The 12,956-nt window shown below is 68.8% G+C and overlaps 3 protein-coding genes across 3 annotated transcripts; all 3 read right to left on the bottom strand.

Annotated features, from left to right (window-relative positions):
• Positions 1-225: 225 nt before the first annotated feature.
• On the bottom strand, positions 226-6,499 carry DDX39B (DExD-box helicase 39B). The gene is made up of 11 exons (XM_067560274.1): positions 6,369-6,499; positions 4,474-4,708; positions 4,193-4,320; positions 3,798-3,890; positions 3,370-3,553; positions 2,954-3,072; positions 1,754-1,885; positions 1,526-1,635; positions 1,297-1,441; positions 1,060-1,207; positions 226-957 (listed from the first exon to the last, which is right to left on the bottom strand). The coding sequence occupies exons 2-11, from the start codon at positions 4,682-4,684 to the stop codon at positions 941-943; spliced, it is 1,287 nt and encodes a 428-aa protein (XP_067416375.1). The 5' UTR covers positions 4,685-4,708; positions 6,369-6,499; the 3' UTR covers positions 226-940.
• A 1,640-nt stretch (positions 6,500-8,139) lies between these two features.
• On the bottom strand, positions 8,140-9,722 carry ATP6V1G2 (ATPase H+ transporting V1 subunit G2). Its single transcript, XM_067560265.1, has 3 exons — positions 9,601-9,722; positions 9,255-9,355; positions 8,140-8,964 (listed from the first exon to the last, which is right to left on the bottom strand). The coding sequence occupies exons 1-3, from the start codon at positions 9,680-9,682 to the stop codon at positions 8,791-8,793; spliced, it is 357 nt and encodes a 118-aa protein (XP_067416366.1). The 5' UTR covers positions 9,683-9,722; the 3' UTR covers positions 8,140-8,790.
• NEU1 (neuraminidase 1) lies at positions 9,602-12,872 on the bottom strand. The gene is made up of 6 exons (XM_067560261.1): positions 12,650-12,872; positions 12,041-12,227; positions 11,517-11,779; positions 11,000-11,182; positions 10,596-10,815; positions 9,602-10,410 (listed from the first exon to the last, which is right to left on the bottom strand). Exons 1-6 carry the CDS (start codon positions 12,740-12,742, stop codon positions 10,187-10,189), a joined length of 1,170 nt encoding a protein of 389 aa, XP_067416362.1. The 5' UTR covers positions 12,743-12,872; the 3' UTR covers positions 9,602-10,186.
• Positions 12,873-12,956: the final 84 nt, after the last annotated feature.

The raw sequence follows: 12,956 nt of genomic DNA, 5'->3' as shown, positions 1-12,956 counted from the left end.
CTCCAGAGAGGCATAGGCGGAGTCCTGGCGATCGCAGCCCCCCCCCCCAAAGCCAGTCCACGGCCACCATGGTTACCCCTCACAGAAAGAGGCACGGTGCTCCCACCTGGGGCTCTGGGCACCCCCAGTCCCCCCTTCAAGCTCCCCCCAATAACTCCAGCCCCCTCACGTGTTACCTCTCCTCCTATTTTCTGATCCAGTCCCCCCACAGCCCCCATCCCCCCCTTAGACCAACCTAACCCCCTAGAGACACCACAACACAGGTCCCCCCAAAAAAGCAGGCCCAGGCTCTAGGTTCTGACAAGTCTTTTAATCCTTCCTCAGGCAACGCCACTGCCCGGCGGGGCCCCGCCTGCTCCATGCAGACAACGAGGAACGAGGCAACGCACGAAAAGCGCAAGACGCGTCATGAAACGGGCACCCGCCACGCTGGGGGGGCTTTTTTTTGGATTTTCTTTTTTCTATAAAAACAAAAAACGGGGGCCAGGGGGGCCCAGGGCTGGCTAGTGTTGAACCAGGACCGGGGGGGGGGGGGGGGGGGGGGGGTAGAGAAGCAGGCGGCGGGGCCGGCATCTTCCTTCTGCAGGTGCCCCAGGGACCGTGGGGGTTCAGGGACCATTGGTGGCAGCGGTGGGGTACGGGCCCGGCTGGGGGCCAGAGGAGGCTCCTCTGCACCCAACAGGGCAGGGTGGGAGGACCCCACTGTGCCAGGGATCCCCCCGCGCTTCTGGTGCCCCCCACCCCTCAGTCCACTCGCCCCTTGGTTTTTTCACCCCCCCTCGCTCCCCCAAAGTCCAGCAGCGCCGTGATCCCCGAGGGGGGGCCGGGGCCATCTTCTCTGCCCTCCTCGTCGGCTCCGGGGTGGCGTGGAAACGGAACGGGACACGGGGGGGTTTAAAACCACCGAAGGACGATGACGACGGGGGCCCGAGGTCGCCCCTTATCGGGTCTGTTCGACTGCAGGAGAGAGAAGACGGGTCAGTGGCTGGAGCCCCCCCCATGTCCCAGCCTGCCCCCCCAGGGACCCCACGCCAGAGCTTGGGTGGGGGGGACACTCACTGTAGGAGGAGATGTCAATCTCGTCGGGCAGCTCGCTGATGTTCACCTCGAAGCGGTCCTGCACATCGTTCAGGATCTTGGCGTCGCCCTCGTCCGACACGAAGGTGATGGCCAGGCCCTTGGTGCCAAACCGGCCGGCCCGCGCCACCTGTGGGGGGGAGGGGGAAGAGAGGGGGTGTCAGAGCCATGTGCCTCCCCGCCCCCGTGTCCCGGGCCAGGCCCAGGTGGCCGGCTCACCCGGTGCAGGTAGGTGTCCGAGTCCTCGGGCATGTCGTAGTTGAAGGCGATGTTGACGCGCTCGATGTCCATCCCCCGCCCGAACAGGTTGGTGGCCACCAGGATCCGGCGCTGGAAATCCTTGAACTGCTGGTAGCGGGACAGCCTGGAGGGAAAGTGGGGGGGGCAGGGTCACTGCCTGTGCTGCCCCCCACCCCGAACCCGCCCCTGCACTCAGCAACCCCCTCACCTCTCCTCCTGCGGCATGCCCCGGTGGATGGCGATGGCCGGGAAGTTCTGCTCCACCAGCAGCTGGGCCAGCGCAATGCAGCGCTGCACCGACTTGACGAAGATCACCACCTGGGGGGCCACACGGGGAGGGGGGTGAGACGGCGCCGCAGCACCGACGCCCCCCCACAGAGCTCCCCGCCCCGGTGCCACCTCCCCCCGCCCCACCATGCCCCGGCGCGGGCGCCACCTGGTTGAACTCCAGCACGTCGAGCAGGTCGAAGAGCTTGCGGTTCTTCTCGTTGTCCTTCAGCTTGACGTAGTACTGCTGCAGGCCGTGCAGCGTCAGCTTGGTCTCATCGTCCACGAAGATCTCCATGGGCTGGGGGGCAGAGCAGGGTCAGGGCCCCCCGGCGCCGAGAAGCGGGGCTGCCCCCCACCCCCACCACACGCGCCCCAACATCCTCCCGAGGGGACGCGCCAGCCAGCGCCGGCAGGGTCCCAGCCCCTCGCACGTCCTAGTCTGCTCTGCCCTGCTCGCGGCGGGGGGACCGGTTGGGAAAGCCCCAGCTCCGCCCCACAACGCCCCCAGCCAGTGCCACGCCCCCGCTCGCCTGCTGCTGGGGTAAGGGGGCGGGAGCAGCTACCCCCCACTAGCCCATGGGGCAGAGACCCCCCCATGCCAACCCGCCAGGGCACTAGGGTCAGCCTCCCCCCTCTGGCTCCAGGTGAGATTTCCCAGCCCCCGGGGCGAGAGCTCTGGGCCTAGGAATTGGCTCTCCCCTTGACACAGCTCCCAGCATGCACTGGGAGATTTCCCAGCATGCACCAGACTGCCAGGGCAAGCCCCCCCCAGGGAACAGCTCCCACCACACCCCTGTCAGATGAACCCCTGCTCCCCCGTCTTGCTCTCGGGGGCGGGGGGAGACCTGCCCTCAGCCCCAAACCCCGCGCGTCCGGTCCGGAAAAAGGATAAGCCGGATCCTGGCGCCGCCGGCCGAGTCTCTGCGAGTCGCCGTCGTGCCATCTCCGCTCTTGGTGCCGCTCTTCGCCGCAAAGGGGGGGTGCCGCCGGTGTCCGGAGCGCCGGGGGGCTGGGGGGGGCGGGGGCAGCGAGCTGGGGGGCTCTCTGGCGTAGCGCGTGGTAGGCAGAGCACTCACTTGCCTGGGTGTGTGGGGCCAGGTCCTCTGGAGGTCGCGGTGCCGGCGGATGCCGCGCTGGGAAGGAGGGGGGGGCGGGGGGAGGGCGGGAAGAGGGGGCGCCCTGTGTTCCGCGCCGGGGGGTGCTGAGGCTAGCGTAACCCGAACGATCTTCCGGAGGCTTGGGGGGCCTGTGCTAGGGGCCGGGCCGGGCAGGAGGGGCCGGTCCTGTCGCTGCTGCCCCTGCGCCTCCCCGGGGGAGGGGGCGCCGGGGGGGCGCCGGGGGCAAAGAAGGTAGAAGGGGTAATTACGTCTTGCATGAATTTGCGGCACACGGGGCGGATTTCCTTGCTTAGGGTGGCGCTAAACATCATGACCTGCTTTTCGTGCGGGGTCATGCGGAAGATCTCCTGGACGTCCCGGCGCATATCTGGGGGGAGAAGGGCGGGGTCAGACATGGGGGGGGACCCCAGCACAGCCGGGACGCCGCCTCCCCCTCCCCCCCCAGCCGGGGAAACCTGCTCCCCATCCCCCCATCCGTGAGGGTCAGGATCGAATCAATCGCCCCAGGAAAAATCTGCCCCGCTTTCTACCCTACAGGGCCCAGCGGACGTGTCCCCCCCTCTCTACAGGGCCCTGGGGGTCCCAGCCCGCAGCCACTGAGGCAGAGCCAACTCAGGGCAGGGCCCTGGCAGAACCCCCCCGCGGCCCCCCCGGCCCCGCTCACCGAGCTGCTCCAGCATCTTGTCGCACTCGTCCAGGATGAAATGCTTGATGTGTTTGAGGTTGAGGCTCTTGTTACGCGCCAGGGCCAGGATGCGGCCGGGCGTCCCCACCACGATGTGGGGGCAGTTCTTCTTCAGCACCTCCTCGTCCTTCTTGATCGACAGGCCCCCGAAGAACACCGCCACCTGGGGGGCACGGCGTCAGGCCCTCCGCTGCCTGCCCCACGCGGCCCCGCACCTGCCTCCCTGCCCCCCACAGAACCCCTAACCCCCCAATCCGGCCCCCTACTGGCCCTCCAGAACCTGCCTCCCTGCTCCCCACCCCCAGGACCCCAAACCCCCCAGTCTGGGCACCTACCCGCCCCTCCCCCGAACCTGGCTCCCTGCCCCCTCCTCCGACCCCGGCTGCCGGGCGGCACCAGCCCCTCACCTTGACGCTGGGCATGTACTTGGAGAAGCGCTCGTACTCCTTGCTGATCTGGAACGCCAGCTCCCGTGTGTGACACATCACCAGCACCGACACCTGGGGGGCAGGGGCGTTAGCGCGCATGCCCCCAGGCGAGCCCCGGCCCCGCCCCCACCCAGCTCCATCCTCACCCCACTTTCACACAGCGCGCCCCCTCCCCCCCAGCAATCCCCAAATGGTTTCACCACCTGACAGCTTCCCACTGGGCCCTTCCACTGGGCCCCCCTTCTCAGCTGGATTCTCCCAAGCCTCCCCCTCCCCGATTCTCAATTGGTCTCTCCCCCAACTCAGTCACCAGTTGCCCCCCTCAACACGCCAGGTGGGCTCCACCAACCCCCCCCCCGGCCCCGCCCCCTCACCTGCCCCGTGACGGGCTCCAGCTGCTGCAGCGTGGCCAGCACGAAGACGGCCGTCTTGCCCATGCCCGACTTGGCCTGGCACAGCACGTCCATGCCCAGGATGGCCTGCGGGATGCACTCGTGCTGCACTGCAGGGGGGACGGGGAACGGAGTCAGGGGGGCGCCGGGGTTCACCCAGCCCCCTCCCAGAGCCGGGCAGAGAACCCAGGCGTCCTGACCCCCTATTCCCATCAGAGCCAGGGAGAGAACCCAGTCCCCCTGGCCCCCAGTCCCCCGGCTACCTTCCGAGGGGTGCTCGAAGCCGCAGTCGACGATGGCGCGGAGCAGCTCGGGCTTGAGCAGGAAGTCGCGGAAGCCGGAGCTGTGGATGGAGACGTAGGAGCCTTTGACGTCCTTCTTGGGGGGCACGTCCACCCCGTCGCCGGCCGCCTGGTTCTCCACCTCATCGTCCTCGTAGTCCAGCAGCTCGTTGTCCACGTCGTTCTCCGCCATGGCGGGGCCGGGGGCCTGCCGGGACTGCAGAGCGGCAGGGTCAGCTTCACCCAGCACCCCCCGGCCCTGGAGATGCGGGGAGCACAAGGTGCACCCCCAAACCCTAACCGTCCTGGAGCCACTAGACCGGAGCCCCCCCCCACACCCTGACCGTAACTTGTGGGGTGTCGCTGCAGTGCCCCAGGGAGCTGGACGCGTACCCCACATCTGCCTCCCTCCCCAGCCCCCGTCCTTGGCGCGAGGCACCTGTAATGAGTGTTTCGGGGTGCCCCCTCCCACAACTGGGGACCTATTCTCCCAGCCCCCATACTGCCTTGGCCCCGCTGACTCCAGCCCCCAGGGATGTGCAGCTGCCCCCCCAAATCCCACCACACAACCTTGCGAGCTATGGGGGTGCTAGGGTCCCCCACCAGTGCAAGCCAGGGGTACGGGGCAGGCTGGATGTGAAGTCCCCCCAAAACCCTGCCGTTCACAGGTGTGCAGCCATGTGTGGCGGAAAGTTCCACACGCAATAATTGGGGTGCAGCAGGCACCCCAAAACCCCACCACTGTCCTTTGCAAACTGGACCCCGATTATCCCCCCCAACAGCCCTTAACGTTGGGGGGCACCCAGACCCCATGGGGGGGTCACTCCCCAAATCCCTCTCCTGTGCACAGGACAGAGCAAGCAACTGCGGGGGGCAGCTGTACCCCCTAAATCCACTGCCCAAGATCAGAGAAGGGGAGAACTGCCCCAGCACCCGACCCCCCTCCCTGGGGTCGGAAGGCAGGAAACTCAGAGGTGCCCCCAACCACCAAATCCCCCCTTGTCACCCAGCAGGAAACAGGGGTGCAGGTCTCACCCCAGAGCAGGCAGCCGGGGGGCATCAAGGGTGGGGGAGCCAGCCCCCCCCCCGTCTCCACATGCAGCCTGCAATGGGGGGGGGGGGGGGGGGGGGGGGGGGGGGGGGGGGGGCTGGTTCCACACCCCCTTTGCCTCATGCATTGCAAGGGACACTGCCGCCCGCCCCCCCCCCCGAGATACTATTACACCCCAGCCCCTGTGTACTGCCCTCCCAGCCACACCCCCCACAGTGCAGCGGGGGGCTGCCCCCCAAAAGCACTGCAACTGGCCCCTCCATTCACAGGGGAGCCCCCCCCCGGCATTGCACCTCCTCCCTAGGACACCCCTCCCCTGTGCATTGCACCCCCACATTGCAGACCCCCTACCCCACGCACTGGACGGGACTGGCCCCCCCATTCCCGCTTGCAAGGAACCCTGCGGGGAGGGGGAGCAGGTACTTAGCGCCCTCTTCTTTATTTGTTTACTTCGCGACCCTACCCATATCCCGCAGGGGGGCGGCGGGAGCGTCTCCCCTCCCCCCTCGACCGGGGCCCCCGGGGCTGGGGGGCAGGACGGGGCCGATGTCCGCGGATGACGGTGGAACGGGGAAAAGGGGGGGAAAGGAGCGGGGCCGGCGCCATATTGGATTCCTGGCCCTAGCAAACGCACAATGGGGGAATCCGTCCATCCCCCCCCGGCCACCCTTCCAGGCCCGGTATCGGGGGTCGGGAGCGGGAAACGCCTCCCAAAACCGGGCCCCCCGGAGGCGGAATCGCCCAGTGAAGGGGTATCGGCCCCGCCCGGCGGCGGATGGCCCAAGATGGCGGCGATGCGCGACCGATTCTCGGCGAGGCCGCTTACCTCCTGCAGGGGGGAGGGGCGCCGAGGTCTCCTCCGAGCGGCGGCCACGGCCAAGTGAGCCGCGCCTCCACTTCCGGGAGGGGAGCGCGCCGCGGAGAGGACCCCACGGATGGGGCTGCCTTCGCCAGCGCCTGATTGCAAATAAAAAAAGGAACGTGAGAACGGGGGGGAATTTTTTTTATCCTTTTTTTCCGAGGGAGACGGAGCCCAGCGCACCCAACCCGCGGCCGCTTGGCGCCCAGGCCTCGGCGGTTTCATGGGTTTGATCAGGCGACTGAGGAGGACGCCTCTCCCGGCAGCGAGACGGCCGCTCGGGGCGGAGAGATGGTTATTCCCACGGGGTCCTTCAGGCAGAGAAGGCCGTGGGGGGAAGGGGCTGGGAGTACCTTGGTTCAGGCTTCGCTTTACCTCTGAGGCCTAGCCCTGGGCTGACGTCACGGGGGGGGGCTTCCTGAAAGAGGCCACGCCCCTTGGATGCCGCATCCCACTCTGGCCACGCCCCCTGGATTGCACGGCCATTTGGCCACGCCCCCTTGACGCCAGGTGTCCTCTAGTCACATTGCAGTGCCACGCCCTCTTTATGGCCACGCCCCCTCGATGCCACGCCCAATGACCACACCCCCTCGAAGCCGCGTCCCTCTGGCCCAGCCCCCTTGATGCCACATTCCCCTGATACCCCGTCCTCTCCTGCCACTTCACGGTGCCACATTCCCTTCTGGCCACGCCCCATTATGCCACGCTCCCTCTGGCCACGCCCCCATGGTGCCACGCCCATCAGGCCATGTCATGGTGCCCCACCTCCTTGGGGGGCGTCATCATCGGGGCCACGTCTCCTCACAGCCCTGGCATGGTGCTGTTCTGCCCATCCAGGTTGGGCCACATGTCCCTGGCCACCACAGCGCCACGACCCCTTCTGGCCACGTCATGACGCCACGCCCCCTCCCCCGCCCTGTCACCAGGGCCGCAGCTCATGGCTATGTCTGTGCTGTTCCCTCTGCCCCCGGGGGGCCACGTTCCCCAGCCACACCCCGGGGCCAGGTGCCTTCCTCACATAGCACCCCCATCCCTCCGAGCCATGCTGCTGGGGCCATGCCCCCCCACCTAGCCATGTCACGGTGCCCGTCTCCCCACCCCCACCCCACCCCGCCACGTGGCCTTCTGGCATGGTATCACCTCCCACCCCCATGTCCCTAGTCACAGGGTGCCCCCCCCATTCCCTGTCGAGGCGGTGTAGGCTGCGCTGGAGATAGTGGCCCGACGGGTCTGGTCAGACCCGCTGTGGCTAGGGTCACTGCCCAGCACTGTAAACAGGTTGTATAACCAGTTTCACAACCCGTTGCGTAGCCTGTCTAGAGTGCCGAAAAGGGGAAGAAAGTGAGGAAGGAAAGTCAGGTGCTGTGAATCAGCCACACAGGCGTGCGCCGCACATTTCACTAGGGCGCGCACCCACGTAACCAGGGCTTACCAGGGCGGCGGCTTTAGACAGGTCCAGATGATACCCCTGCATTAGGCTGTGCCTGGGCTGTTCCGCACAGTAAATAGGTCATGCCATGTATAAGCTGGTGATGCAAGTGCACAATGAGACTCTGCCCTGAATCCAGTGGGATTGCGCGGCCCAAATCCCCTGCCGCCGCTTCGCAGAGCTGGCCTAGGGGCCCCTTCTGCTGTTTAAAGTGTAAGCCGTGGTTAAAGATAAGTGCACCTCACTGGTGTGGGCCTGTTTTTATTCCTCACCTGGTAGCCCCCCCCAGTGAAATAACGACGCCCGCTCCACAGGTCACTGTTTATTCATCACATTTCACCGGCACAATCATTGCAACAGGCAGCTCCAGAGAAGGGGGTGCAGCATAGCTGGAATATTTGGGGGTAGGGCTGGAAGGGGAGGGGCTGGGGGAACAGCTGGAATATTTGGGGGTACGGCTGGAAGGGGAGGGGCTGGGGGAACAGCTGGAATATTTGGGGGTACGGCTGGAGGGGAGGGGCTGGGGGAACAGCTGGAATATTTGGGGGTAGGGCTGGAAGGGAGGGGGGCTGGGGGCTCAGGGGACAATCAGCCCATTAGGGGTTGGGGCACCACAGGAGCTCACGGGGGTCCAGGTCTCTCTCTCCCCTTCTGCCGCAAGCCCAGCAGCGCAGATGGGGGGCTGCTGATGCAGTCAGGGGCTGTATGGGGGAGGAGCTTTCCCCTCCCCCCCCCCCCGAGAAGGGGCCCCTGGCAGTGCTGGGAGCTGGGGAGATCCTGCAGGGGGGGCTCTGTTGTAGAGACCCCCCACATAGCAAAGGCTCAAACAGGCGTCCACGGGGGGGGGGAGGGAGGCTGCCCCATGCATGGGTGGGGATAGGGGTGCACGGGAGGATGTGGGGAGGCCTGGGGGCGCTGTGGGCGCATCGGAAGGGTGGGGGCAGCTCTGGGGGCCAGCCCCTAGGCGGCCAGGCGGTAGTTGGGGTGCAGCTGGGGGCGCACGTCACACACCAGGCCCAGCAGCCGGCGCAGGACCCGATCCTTGCCCCGATCCTGGCCCCCCTGCATGGCCTGGACCCGCCGGCACGTCTGCAACTCCACCTCGGCGCACACGTGGCCCTGGGAGCCCAGCGCCTGCGGGAGACAGGGGGGTAGAGTGGGGCAGGGACCCCGGCCCCCCAACCCCTCACCCAACACCCCAGTCACTGCCCCACCCCCAGATCCCACCACCACCCCCAGGCCCTCCAACCGCCCCCCACCCCCAGCATTCCCCAACCCCTCCTCCCACACCCCGGCCCCCCAACCGCTGCCCCCCAACCACCCCCCAACCCCTCCCCCCACACCAGCCCCCCCTTTCACAGCTCCAAGCCCCTCCGCCCTGATCCTTCCCCCAAACCGCCCCCCAATAGTCCGCCCCCCCTCACCGCCTGCTGTTTCTGCTGGAAATCCCGCTCCTGCTCCAGCCGGTACCGCTCCACCTCGGCCTGGGCCTCCGCCTTGGCCTGCCTCAGCCGCCGGCCCTTCCCTGGGGGGCAGAGAACCCAGGAGTCCGGGCTGCCCCCCCGCGCCACGGGAGAACCCAGGAGTCCGGGCTTCGCCTTCCCCTCCCCACCCAGCATCGCTTCTGCCCTGCGACCCCCCTCCCCGACCACCCCCAGCCAAGGACACACCCCGCACCCCATCCCCTCCCCCCACTGCCCCTGGCCCCCCATCCCCCGACAGCCCCCCCCCCCCGCCCTGACCCCTCCCCCCATCGCCGCCGCCTCTCACGTTTCCGGGCTTCCGACACCTTCTCGGCCGCCCGCTTCTCCGCCTGCAGCAGCTGCTGGATGCCCTGCGACTGGCTGGCCATGGCGGGGCCGGGCCGGGCCGAACCGAACCGCGGCTCCGCCGTCCGGGTACCGCAGCGAGCGGCTGGGCAGGGCTGGGTCCTAGCGCCCCCCGTGCCGCCTCCGCCCCCCACTCCCGACCCGCAGCCCCCTTTCAATGAGCACCCGGAGACCGGCTCTCCTTAATAAAGCTCCGTTTCCTTTATTGGTCCCTTTGTTCCCCGGGGTTGTGGCCCCCGCTCCACTGCCCCCCCGGCCCCAGGCCCCCCCTTCAGGTCAAAATCCAGCGTCACAGCTGGGATCAGTAGCAGCTTGTGCAGCAGCACAGGGCCCCCCCCTCAGGCTGGAGTGTGGGGCAGGGACCCCCCCCCAGGCCAGGCTGGAGTGTGGGGCAGGGATGTGGGGGGTGCAAACACAGCAGCCTGTGGGGGAAGGTTAATAAGTTAAGGGAGGGGCGGGGGGGCAGAAGAGGAGGACGGGGGGGGGGGTGTGAGAAAGGGCGGGGGGGCCGATCTTTGGGGAGCAGGTCACAGGTCCCCCGCGATGCTGATCTCGGCCAATGAGATGCTCTCGATGGGCTGGCTCCGCCCCTGCTCGTAGATGAGGTAGAGGCGGGGGGGCCGGCTGGGGTCGCCCCCCCCCTCCAGGGCAGCCAGGCAGGAGTAGCCGCTGGGCCCCGGCCACACCTGCAGGGGGGGGCCCCACCAGGAACTGCCGTTGGTGAAACTCCAGCGCAGGGTCAGGTTCACTCCTGGGGGGGGAGAGAAGAGGGGGTGAGACGGACGGAGCCCCCCCCACGGCCCAGCCCCTGGTTCCACCTGCCCCCACCACCCGCAGCACACAGCTGCCCCCTACCCCGCCATGCCCCCACCACGCCCCCTACCGCCGTGTCAGACCCCCGCCACGCCCCCCAACCGACCCCGGCCCCCCACGCACGCTGGCTCTCGTGGGCCGGGTTGCTGAAGAAGACGAGGCCGGAGGTGGCCAAGGCGCCGGCTGCCACGGCCGGGTCCACCAGGGTGGGGTCGAAGGTCACGGCCTCGGCGGGGAGGGTCTCGCCGGCGTCCCAGCTCCGGGCCACGATCCGGCAGGCGCAGTGGTAGAAGTTCTGGTTCCGGGCGTTGATCACCAGCGACCCGTCCGGCAGCTCGTAGGGCTGGGGGGGAGCGTGGGGGGTTAACCCGGACGCCTGGGTCCCACAGCCCCTGCTCCCCCTGCGTCCCACGCCCTCCTGTCCTCGGATGCCTGGGTCCCACGGCCCCATGGGCACCTGGGTCCCCTCTCCTCCCTCCCCAAAAGACAGGGAGCCACGCCGGACGCCTGGGTCCCTTCCTGCTCACCTGGCACTCGTCAGGGTTAAAGTCATTCTGCAGTTTGGGCCTCCCGAAGGGGATCCCCCAGAGGGACCCCCCGAAGCGCCAGGTCTCTCCGTGGTCGTCGCTCAGCAGGCAGGAGATCCCGTCTCGCTCCAGCGTCCCGTGGCCGCAGACAATCAGACGCCCCTTGTGGGGCTCGTAGCGCTTCTGTGCCCAGGCAGGGAGAGAGGGAGGAGTCACCATCCCCACACCTGAGACGCGGCCCCCCAGGGGCGGGGCAGGGGGCTGGCTCTACGGGGACTCCGGCCCGGCCTGAAGATGCGACTGGCTCTGGGGCAGGGCAGGGAGCTGGTTCTACGGGGACTCCGGCCCGGCCTGAAGATGCGACTGGCTCTGGGGCAGGGCAGGGAGCTGGCTCTACGGGGACGCCAGCTTGGAGATGCGGCTGGCTCTGGGGAAGGGAGGCCTGGGGAACGGCCAAGTGGAACGCCATGGACAAACCTGGGGCAGCTCCCCCCACCCCGTGCCCTGCAGCGCCCACCTGGATGCCGTGCCCGGGCCCCGGGGCGAACATGGCCGTGCCGATCTCCTCGGAGAGGTTGCGGGGAAGGCTCCAGGAGACGCCGTCGTCCCGGCTGCGCAGGATCATGGTGCTGGAGACGGGGCAGCGGGCGTGGTGGGCGCAGAGCACGTACAGCAGGAAGATGCTGTCGCGCTCCTGGTCCACGACCACGGCCCCCAGGTTCAGCCCGTCGGCCCGCGACCCGTCGTTCACCAAGAAGGTGGTGGGCGACCACGTGGCGCCTGGGCGAGAGAGATGGCTCTGCCGGTGCCCCTCACTCCCGACCCACAGGGTGCCCCTCACTCCCGACCCTCAGCCCCCTGCTAGTCCTGCCCTGCCCCCTCCAACCCCGCTAGTGCCCCTCACTCCCGACCCACAGGGTGCCCCTCATTCCCCACCCGCAGCCCTCTGCTAGTCCTGCCCTGCCCTGCCCTGCCCCCCCAACCCCGCCGGTGCCCCTCATTCCCGACCCATAGCCCCGACCCCCCGCCGGTGCCCCCCACCTCGGTCCGTGGAGCGGCGCAGGGCGATGAACTTGGCGCCCACGTCGCCGGCCGACAGTTTCCGGGCCTCGGCGAAGGCCAGGAGAGAGCCGCGGGCCGTGGCCGCCACCAGGGGCACCCGGTAGGTGTGGACAGAACCCGCCTCGCTGACCCACAGCAACTGCTCCAGCGTCACCAGGGGCCTGACCTGGGGGGAGATGTGGGGATGGGACGAGGATGAGGGGCCCTGTCCAGCACTGGGGGTCCCGGTGCCCCATCCCCGGGCAATGGAGGGGGTCTCAGCCCCCATCCCAGCCCCAGGGCAAATGCGGGGCCTTTCTCCACTGGGGGGGCACCGGTTCCCTCTGCCTTGGGGGGCCCAACCCCGTGGGCGGATCGGGGGGGGGTGGCAGTGCCTGGTCTGGGGTGGTGGGACCTGGGACCAGTTTGGGGGGGCCAAGGGGATCCCGGTACCGGCTCGGGGGAGTGTCCGGGGGGGCGGTACCGACTCGGTGGGGGTTGGTACCGGCTCAGGAGGAGGGTCTCGGGGGGGGGTCGGTACCGGCTCAGGGGGGTTCCGGGGGGGGGGTCGGTACCGGCTCGGTGGGGGTCCCGGGGGGGGGGCGGTACCTGCTCAGGGGATCCCCTCCACTCTCTCGCCGCCAGCCCCAGCCCCACCAGCAGCAGCAGCGGCCCGAGGGGCCGGGCTCGGGGGCGCCCCATGGGCCGGTCGGACTCTCTGCTCAGGGCCCCTGGCGGGCACGTGACTGGCTCCAGCTGGAGACTGGCTCACGTGACCCACCGCGTGTCACGTGACCTTTCTCCTCCCTGCAGGGGGCCCCCCCCTTAAAGGGACCGGCTCCCCCAGCACCGCGCCAGCGGGTCCAGCCGCCGGGGCGGCACTGACGTCCCCCCACCCCCCCCCGCCCTCTCTCAG

Source organism: Emydura macquarii, unplaced genomic scaffold (assembly GCF_026122565.2).
Source record: "Emydura macquarii macquarii isolate MOO-44397 ecotype Brisbane River unplaced genomic scaffold, CSIRO-AGI_Emac_v2 contig_2249, whole genome shotgun sequence".
Classification (NCBI taxonomy): domain Eukaryota; kingdom Metazoa; phylum Chordata; order Testudines; family Chelidae; genus Emydura; species Emydura macquarii.
The sequence above is the reverse complement of the archived record's forward strand: the minus strand, read 5'-3'. Positions and strand labels throughout refer to the sequence as shown.